The sequence below is a fragment of the Mustelus asterias genome, chromosome 25, assembly GCF_964213995.1.
Source record: "Mustelus asterias chromosome 25, sMusAst1.hap1.1, whole genome shotgun sequence".
Lineage (NCBI taxonomy): Eukaryota > Metazoa > Chordata > Chondrichthyes > Carcharhiniformes > Triakidae > Mustelus > Mustelus asterias.
Window position 1 is genome coordinate 30,604,153 of NC_135825.1, and position 10,566 is coordinate 30,614,718.

Here is a 10,566-nt window from a genome sequence, read left to right on the forward strand (position 1 = left end):
CATAATGCTTAAAATACTTGACTTAAAATCAATTGGCAACATTGAACTACAATGGAATCAAATGAGATGCATTATTACAGGATCTAAGGGCATTACCAACAAACTCTAGAAACAAAAGGAACAGGAGTAAACATTAGCCCCTAAAATCTGTCCTGCCTCTGAATTAGACCCTGGATAATATGCATCTCCAATCCATTTATCTGAATTTGTTTAATATCTCAATACCCTTCCCTAACAAGAGTCCAACAATCTTTTTCTTTGATACTTTTTTGCATTTTGTTGGCTATAATGCACTTTGAGACATTTTAATGTTGTGAAATTCGTTACATAAATCCAAATCTTTCTTTAAAATTTCAATTGGCCAAGGAGTCACAGCCTTTTGAAACCTCACCTGAGGAAATAATTTCTCTGCATTTACTCTACAGAATGCTGTTATCATTACAAAAGCCTCAATTTGTTCACCCATCAACGATCATGAAAGTACAAGCCATGTTTGTGCCAAGTGTCTTCATATAATCCTTTAAGACGTGGATTTATTCTGAAGAAACCGTACCCTACTCCTTTTGTGCCCAAAATTGAACAGAATATTTCAGATGGTGTCTGGCCGAAGCACTGTCCAACCAAAGCATCATTTCCTTACTTTTGCATTGCAACCCCCTTTAGATAAAAAGGCTAACATTCATTTGGCACCTTAATTTAGTAAATTTGCACTAGCTTTTAATGTTTTAGTGGAGCACTTAAATCTCTCTGTTCCTCCACAGTTCCTGGTCTTCCCCCATTAGGAAAATGTGCTGAGTTATTGTTCTCAGGTATATAATGAAATGACCTTTGCAATGTTCCATGCTGAAGGTTATATAAGAACATAGAACAAGGAGCATTCAGCACTGAGCCCCCTCCACAGGTTGGCAATCATAATTTGATCTCCTATTCATTTGTTTTTTGTTGGCAAAAATATTCAAATAAGAAATAATTTGATTTTATACAATATATGAATTGATTGAGGAAAATTTTATGCATTTGTTAATATCCTGCATATTGTAAAACAGCAATGCTAAGCAGTTCCACTTTATGTATTAAAAAGGATAACCTTGCCTATAATGTGTTCATGTGTAAGCAGAATGGCGATGTTATATAGAGTTTGTGCTTATGCCCAACTGAGGTTGCACTCAGTAACCACAAATGAATGTAGCTTAGTCTCTGATGCTTTGTTGAATGTGCTGTAAAATCTGTGGACATGTGGTTTCACTTTAGAACTTTTCTGCATAGTAAAAAACTCAACATAGCTGCAGAGTTTTTAGAATTACATACCTCTTATGTGATTTGCAGAAATAGAGACTGATACATTAGCTCATAAATTGCAGATTGTACAGCGCAGCATATCTGTGCTTGCTCTTTGAAAGAGCTATCCAATTAGCCCTGCAACTTGCCTGTGACTTTACAATGTTTTACTTTTCAGTTATATAACTAATCCCCTTTTGGAAGTTGCAGCGGAACCTGCTTTTACTACCCTTCCAGGCAATGTAGTCCAGATCATAATAATTCACCGTATGAACAAAACTCTCCATATCTACTCTCTGGTACTCATGCCAGTAATTTTATAGAATCATATAATCCCTACAGTGCAGAAGGAGGCCAGTCATCCCATCAAGTCTGCACCGAACACAATCCCACCCAGACCCTATTCCCGTAACCCCTCATATTTAACCAGCTAATCCCCTTGATACTAGGATTAATTTTAACATGGCCAAACAACTTAACCCACACATCTTTGGACTGTGGGAAGAAATCGGAGCACCCGGAGGAAACTCATGCAGACACGGGGAGAATGTACAAACTCAACACAGACAGTGACCTGGAATTGAACCTGGGTCCCTGGCACTGTGAGGCAGCAGTGCTAACCACTGTGCCATCGTGCTGCCATGTCTATGTTATATCTGTGTTTTCTGCACACTGAAACTCCTGCCAGTGGAAATAGCTTCTCCTTGTTTACTCTGACAAAGTTCTTTCTAATTTTGAATTTCTCTATTAAATCTTAAATCGCCTTATCAGCTCTAATAGCAATGATCTCAGCTCCTCTAGTCAACCCACATAACTGATGTTTCTCATTTATCAAAATAAATAAATGTTGGTCCAATTCAACAATAAATTTAAAATGTTGGTTTATGAAGCTATGTAATCTAATTTCAGTGACTATTCAAATCTGGTATGTAAAATTTCCTATTTAGGCTTCTTGAACTAGTTACCCTTAACAAGTACTAATATATTGGATTTATCAATGTCAACCCTGAAAAATTTGCAAAGATCAAAATTCAATTTTGTAGCAAGTTTGATTACAATGTTTAATGAAATACACAATGAAATAAAAAGTATTAGCATATAGTTTTGATCAACTTTGTTAGGAAAAGGCTAAAACAACATGATGGCCAACACCGTGTTGCAATGGGACAACTAGTGGCATGCACCATTAGTTAGACTTGATCTGCACCCTTCAGCTCAAAGCATTTTTGCAGCATAACTTACTGGAAGGGCAAGCTAATAGTGATGTGGCCAGGGCAAAGAGGAACCTAGGACCTTAATGAATGATAAATTCAACACTGTGTCTTCTTAATCAATTCAATTTAAGGATTGAGAAAAACATAATTACAGAGAAGAAGGGAGAATTAGAATGAATAAATTAGAGTCAAATCAGGTACAGAAAGAGAACTAAACTATGGAAAAGAGAAAATCAGACATAGGAAACATAAGAAAAAATAAAATTAAAGTGTAACATACATGCAAAAACGTAACAGAATAGTTTAACTTGTTCCATTTGTGAGCCAGAGAGGTTTATTAGCACACTGCTTATGTTCCTGTCCTAACTTTCTGCGGCAAGGTTAATGTCAACTGATGTGAAAATTCAGAAAGCTCTTAAAAATAGCAGGCTGGGACCAAGATACTACTTGTGCAAATAAAACAGCAAAGTGGCATAAATAAACCATCAAGATTGGAAGGCTGTATCTCTGAGTTTCTCTCAATGCGCTGACCTTGCTGGCTGATTTGTGCATTAATAATGGTGTGCGCCGTTAATATGATTGCTGCCTGTTTTTTGGGGGTCTTGGTAGGCCAGATAACACCCAAAAGCATGGGCACTGTGTGACTCATTTATAGGTCAAATCATGCAAGATTGGATATACTGGGTGGGATTTTACGGCCTCGCTCATCCCGAAACCATAAAATCCCGCCCGAGGTCATTGTCCGCCCCTCACCCACTCTGATTGCCATGGCAGGCGGGTGGTAAAATTTCGGCCACTGAGATCATGTGGGTTTCCTCCGGGTGCTCCAGTTTCCTCCCAGAGTGCGAAAGACATGCTGGTTAGGTGTATTGACCATGCTAAATTCTCCCTCAGTGTACCTGAACAGGAGCCGGAGTGCGGCAACTAGGGGATTTTCACAGTAACTTCATTGCAGTGTTAATGTAAGCCTACTTGTGACACTGATAAATAAACTTTTAACTTTAACTTTAAAATATTTTATTTTAGCTTCTCTGCTTTTCATTGAGCAATTGGTTTCACATATCAAGCAGAATGTAGAATTGCATTCTATTAACTTTTTAATTTTATTTTTTTCAAAAATAACGCTTCAACGTTTAGTAAAACATCTATAAAAGGGTGAGGGTGAGGGCGCGGGTATTTTTGTGCATTTCTTTAGCAGTCCGGTCTTTGTTTTCTTCCTCCCCTTACTTACTGTCACATCCTGTGCCACCAAAGCCAATGATAGTCTGACTGGTATGCTGACATCAGAAACAGCTTCAGTGTTAGATTGAAACCACTATAAAAAACAAGGAGACCTTGGGGTTTTCAGCTCTTTATTCATTCGTTGTCTTGGTCCACCTTTATTTCTGTGAACAGTTTGTACGAATTGAACAACAGCCCGTGCGGACGGTTGTTTTAAACAGTCGCTTCAGGTGAGAGTGAATTTGCAACAAACAGAACAGAAATGCCCACTGAAGTTGGAGTCACTGAGAGCTACACATACCACAATTATTCTTCATATTTGGAGGATTACTATTGGGATTACATACCTGAAGAAATCTGCCATTATGAAAATCTGCCTTTTGTAAACGTTGCTATCTCAGTTCTCTACTACCTGATCTTCATCGTTGGGTCAACGGGTAACATGTTTGTCATCTTGGTAATGATGTTCAAAGAGAGGAGGAGGAGGAGACTGGTGGACACCTTTGTGATCAACTTAGCGTTAGCAGACCTGGCCTTTGTCTTCACCCTGCCTTTCTGGGCAGCCTCCGCCAGCAACAACCACCTGTGGACCTTCGGCAGTGCCTTCTGCAAACTCAGCAGCTACATCGTGGCTGTTAACAAGTACTCCAGCATCTTCTTTCTGACCTGTATGAGCATTGACCGATATCTGGCCATTGTCAAACTGCTGAACTTCAGGCACATCCGAACCCAGAAGTATGCCATGACCATCAGTTTAGTGATCTGGTTCTCCTCTCTGCTGTTAGCCATCCCCTCTGGCTACTTCCGAAAATCTGACCAAGTGAACATGACCTATTGCATAGAGGACACGGATTCTCCCTTTCTACGAACCTTCAACCTGACTGCCATCAACCTGACTTTTGTCCTGCCTGTTATCATCATCCTCTTCTGCTACTGCTCCATCCTGGTCTCGCTGGCCCAACATTACGGCCACAGCAAAAAGCTCACCCAGAGGAGGGAAAACTCCTTAAAAATCGTCTTCGCCATCGTCTCGGCTTTCATCTTATCCTGGCTGCCCTTTAACGTCTTCAAAACGATGGCCCTGTACCTGCAGTTCCACAATGCTGACCTCTCTTGCTGGCCTGTGGTCAGCCGAGGCTTGGCTATCGCTTCCTGCATCGCTTTCCTGAATAGCTGCGTGAACCCCATCATCTACGCTTTCCTGGACCGGAATTTCAGGCAGAGAACCAGCTGGATGAGTGCCTACGTCTATGCGGGTCTGGGGAGGAGGAGGAGCCGCTTCAGCTCTGGTTCAGCAGTCACGGAGAGTAGCACAGTGCCCAAGGTGTAGAGCTAAATTGCTGACTTCACGCAGCCTCAGACACTTGGGCCTCAGGCAGACTGCCCAGTGTTGCACTTCGCTCATCTTGACAGTAAGTGGCATACAAACCAATTGGGCGGCACGGTAGCACAGTGGTTAGCACTGCTGCTTCACAGCTCCAGGGTCCCGGGTTCGATTCCCGGCTCGGGTCACTGTCTGTGTGGAGTTTGCACATTCTCCTCGTGTCTGCATGGGTTTCCTCCGGGTGCTCCGGTTTCCTCCCACAGTCCAAAGATGTGCGGGTTAGGTTGATTGGCCAGGTTAAAAATTGCCCCTTAGAGTCCTGGGATGCGTAGGTTAGAGGGATTAGCGGGTAAATATGTGGGGTGGGATTGTGGTCGGTGCAGACTCGATGGGCCGAATGGCCTCCTTCTGCACTGTAGGGTTTCTATGATTTCTATGAAACCGTGTTTGGACACTGTTGCACAAGGTGGACTGCATCAGCATGTACAATTATTACCAAAAGAGCTTGTCACCAAAAGCTTTGACAAAGGGTCATCTGGACTCGAAACGTCAGCTCTTTTCTCTCCTTACAGATGCTGCCAGACCTGCTGAGATTTTCCAGCATTTTGGTTTCCCCTTTGGTTTCAGATTCCAGCACCCGCAGTAATTTGCTTTTATTTATGTACAATTGTTACCCAGCAGCAGATCTCTGTTAGACTGGCTTCCAAAAGATAAAATGCTGGAAAATCTCAGCCGGTTTGGCAATCTGCTGCCAGACCTGCTGAGATTTTCCAGCATTTTCTCTTTTGGTTTCAGATTCCAGCATCTGCAGTAATTTGCTTTTATCCAATGTTATATTGGCTTGTTCTGTAAACAGTAAAACAAAAGCATTTTTCTTCCAATGTTACCAGTGTGTCTGGGCCGCTTTTACCATTACAAATTGAATTGAATAAAAGTACCTTTCTTTCATTAAAGCAACTACTTCTCTCAGTCCTTTCTTTTTTGGTTGCATGTTTGAAACTGAAAGTTTTTTTAAAAAGTGAACTAAACAGATTGTGGAAACTTGCGAGAAACATAATCCCTGCTTTGACACAAACATGTCTAAGCAACAAACTCATTCGCACTAGTTCCCTTTACAATAATAAGATAACTAGTCTAAAGAGCTAATAGAAGAAATCATATATAATATAGATTAATATGACGTGATCACAAATCTCTGAACATGATACTAAACAAGCAGAGTACATTGCAAGTGGATTCATGTGTAATTGGACCTATAGTTGGCAAATGAATTATAATCCAGATAACCCATAAAATGATTAATAAAGCAACAGTAAATCAAACAAGAAGCAGGCATGAGATGGAACAATTGTACAGCATAGTCAGGAAAGAGATTGGCACAGTAAGAAGTCTCACAACACCAGGTTAAAGTCCAACAGATTTATTTGGGATCATGAGCTTTTGGAGCGCTGCTCCTTCACCAGGTGACTCACCTGATGAAGGGGCAGCGCTTCTTACTGTGCCACCCCAGCCCAACGCCGGCATCCACATCAGAAAAGAGATTGGAGACAATTATAAATAAATCTATGAACAAGGTGACTAGCTACACTTTAGAAAAAGACTTCACGCAGGATTTAAATGCAAGGAACTTGTCTAATTCTGGTGTGAAACATACATCGGAATGGTTTGAATTATAAGGAGAACAAGAACAAGAACAAAGAACAATACAGCACAGGAACAGGCCCTTCGGCCCTCCAAGCCCGCGCCGCTCCCCGGTCCAGGATTGAATCCTGAATCCAGGATCCCCGCCCAATTTTCCAGCCTATCTACATACCAATATCCTATCCACCGAGCTGTCCCTCACAGCTATGATGCTTTGTTCATTACAACCTATTAACTTACCCCCACCCCCCCATTCCAGACCATGTGATCTCCAGGGAGAGGCGAAAACCCAGAGTGAAAAACCCCAGGGCCAATATGGGGAAAAAAAAAAAAATCTGGGAAATTCCTCTCCGACCCCCTGAGGCGATCGAAACGAGTCCAGGAGATCACAATGGCCCCGATCGGAAAATGCTTCCCAACCCTAGTCATTTCCACTTCCACGAACACCATATGAATTCCCTGCCCCCGAGACAGGTTCCCAACTATCCGCAGTCTCACTCTGTACTGGCACCAGCAAGATGATCGTAGAATGAAGCCTTGAAACGAGAAACCAGGAACAATTAGCCCGCGCCGCTCCCTGGTCCAAACTAGACCACTCTTTTGTATCCCTCCATTCCCACTCCGTTCATATAGCTGTCTAGATAAGTCTTAAACGTTCCCAGTGTGTCCGCCTCCACCACCTTGCCCGGCAACACATTCCAGGCCCCCACGACCCTCTGTGTGAAATATGTCCTTCTGATATCTGTGTTAAACCTCCCCCCCTTCACCTTGAACCTATGACCCCTCGTGAACGTCACCACCGACCCGGGGAAAAGCTTCCCACCGTTCCGGTGAAGCTGGATAGGCTGGGACTTTTTTCCCTGGAGTGTAGGAGGATGAGGTATGACCTTATGAATGTTTATAAAATCACGAGAGGCATAGATAAGGTGAATAACCAATGTCTTTTCCTCAAGGTTTATGCTCAGAAGCATACACAATTGTTTAAGTGTGTGTAGGGTGGTGAATATCCTCTGTTAATTGAATACTAATTAGGTGTTTAATTGCATTAGAGTAGTAACATTAACTGGGATTAACCTCTGCTCATATGCATAGGAGCTGGCTAAAACAGTTAAATGGATCTTGAGGTCCATCTCATGTATGTTCCTTGTTTGGTTCATTGCTGCTTTATTAATTATTTTACAGTTATCTAAATTATAATTCAGTTGCCAATTATTTGTCCAATTACATACAAATCTGTTTGCAATTTGCTCTGCTTTGAGTGCAGAAAAGATTTACTAGGATGCCACTGGGACTTGATGGTTTGAGTTATAAGGAGAGGCTGGATAGATTGGGACTTTTTTCTCTGGAGCGTAGGAGGCTGAGGGGTGATCTTATAGAGGTCTATAAAATAATGAGGGGCACAGATCAGCTAGGTAGTCAATATCTTTTCCCAAAGGTAGGGGAGTCTAAAACTAGATGGCATAGGTTTAAGGTGAGAGGGGAGAGATACAAAAGTGTCCAGAGAGGCAATTTTTTCACACAGAGGGTGGTGAGTGTCTGGAACAAGCTGCCAGAGGTAGTAGTAGAGGCGCGTACAATTTTGTCTTTTAAAAAGCATTTAGATAGTTACATGGATAAGATGTGTATAGAGGGATATGGGCCACATGCGGGCAATTGGGATTAGCTTAGGGATTTTAAAAAAAGGGTGGCATGGACAAGTTGGGCTGAAGGGCCTGTTTCCATGCTGTAAACCTCTATGACTCGATGCTTTATTAGTGTGGAATATATAACACATGCACCTGTAAATAAAAGCTTGTAAGTGTACAAAGACTAACTTCCAGATACAAAGAACAAAGAACAGTACAGCACAGGAAACAGGCCCTTCGGCCCTCCAAGCCTGTGCCGCTCCTTGGTCCAACGAGACCAATCGTTTGTATCCCTCCATTCCCAGGCTGCTCATGTGACTATCCAGGTAAGTCTTAAACGATGTCAGCGTGCCTGCCTCCACCACCCTACTTGGCAGCGCATTCCAGGCCCCCACCACCCTCTGTGTAAAAAACGTCCCTCTGATGTCTGAGTTATACTTCGCCCCTCTCAGCTTGAGCCCATGACCCCTCGTGATCGTCACCTCCGACCTGGGAAAAAGCTTCCCACTGTTCACCCTATCTATACCCTTCATAATCTTGTACACCTCTATTAGATCTCCCCTCATTCTCCGTCTTTCCAAGGAGAACAACCCCAGTCTACCCAATCTCTCCTCATAGCTAAGACCCTCCATACCAGGCAACATCCTGGTAAACCTTCTCTGCACTCTCTCTAACGCCTCCACGTCCTTCTGGTAGTGCGGCGACCAGAACTGGACGCAGTACTCCAAATGTGGCCTAACCAGCGTTCTATACAGCTGCATCATCAGACTCCAGCTTTTATACTCTATACCCCGAACTATAAAGGCAAGCATACCATATGCCTTCTTCACCACCTTCTCCACCTGTGTTGCCACCTTCAAGGATTTGTGGACTTGCACACCTAGGTCCCTCTGTGTTTCTATACTCCTGATGACTCTGCCATTTATTGTATAACTCCTCCCTACATTATTTCTTCCAAAATGCATCACTTCGCATTTATCCGGATTAAACTCCATCTGCCACCTCTCCGCCCAATTTTCCAGCCTATCTATATCCTGCTGTATTGCCCGACAATGCTCTTCGCTATCCGCAATTCCAGCCATCTTCGTGTCATCCGCAAACTTGCTGATTACACCAGTTACACCTTCTTCCAAATCATTTATATATATCACAAATAGCAGAGGTCCCAGTACAGAGCCCTGCGGAACACCACTGGTCACAGACCTCCAGCCAGAAAAAGACCCTTCGACCACTACCCTCTGTCTCCTATGGCCAAGCCAGTTCTCCACCCATCTAGCCACTTCTCCTTGTATCCCATGAGCCTTAACCTTCTTAACCAACCTGCCATGTGGGACTTTGTCAAATGCCTTACTGAAATCCATATAGGCGACATCCACGGCCCTTCCTTCATCAACCGTTTTTGTCACTTCCTCAAAAAACTCCACCAAATTTGTAAGGCACGACCTCCCTCTTACAAAACCATGCTGTCTGTCACTAATGAGATTGTTCCGTTCTAAATGCACATACATCCTGTCTCTAAGAATCCTCTCCAACAACTTCCCTACCACGGACGTCAAGCTCACCGGCCTATAATTTCCTGGGTTATCCCTGCTACCCTTCTTAAACAACGGGACCACATTCGCTATCCTCCAATCCTCAGGGACCTCACCCGTGTCCAAAGAAGCGACAAAGATTTCCGTCAGAGGCCCAGCAATTTCATCTCTCGTCTCCCTGAGCAGTCGAGGATAGATGCCATCAGGCCCTGGGGCTTTGTCAGTTTTAATGTTCCCTAAAAAACCTAACACTTCCTCTCTTGTAATGGAGATTTTCTCTAACGGGTCAACACCTCCCTCCGAGACACTCCCGGTTAACACGCCCCTCTCCTTCGTGAATACCGATGCAAAGTATTCATTTAGGATCTCCCCTATTCCCTTGGGTTCTAAGCATAATTCCCCTCCTTTGTCCCTGAGAGGTCCGATTTTCTCCCTGACAACTCTTTTGTTCCTAACGTATGAATAGAATGCCTTAGGATTCTCCTTAATCTTGCCTGCCAAGAACATCTCGTGACCTCTTTTTGCCCTTCTAACTCCCCGTTTGAGTCCTTCATTGCCTGGCTTTCTGAATTGTAAAACACACTGCAATGCCACTGGAAGAAGATTTGATTTAAACTCAAAACGGAAAAAGCTGGAAAATCTCAGCAGTTCTGACAGCATCTGTGGAGTGAGAATAGAGCCAACGTTTCAAGTCGGGATGGCCCTTCATTAGAGCCAAAGACAAGGAAAAT

The 10,566-nt window shown here is 43.0% G+C and overlaps 1 protein-coding gene across 1 annotated transcript; it reads left to right on the top strand.

Annotated features, from left to right (window-relative positions):
- Positions 1-3,975: 3,975 nt before the first annotated feature.
- On the top strand, positions 3,976-5,043 carry gpr25 (G protein-coupled receptor 25). Its single transcript, XM_078197869.1, has one exon. It carries the CDS (start codon positions 3,976-3,978, stop codon positions 5,041-5,043), a length of 1,068 nt encoding a protein of 355 aa, XP_078053995.1.
- Positions 5,044-10,566: the final 5,523 nt, after the last annotated feature.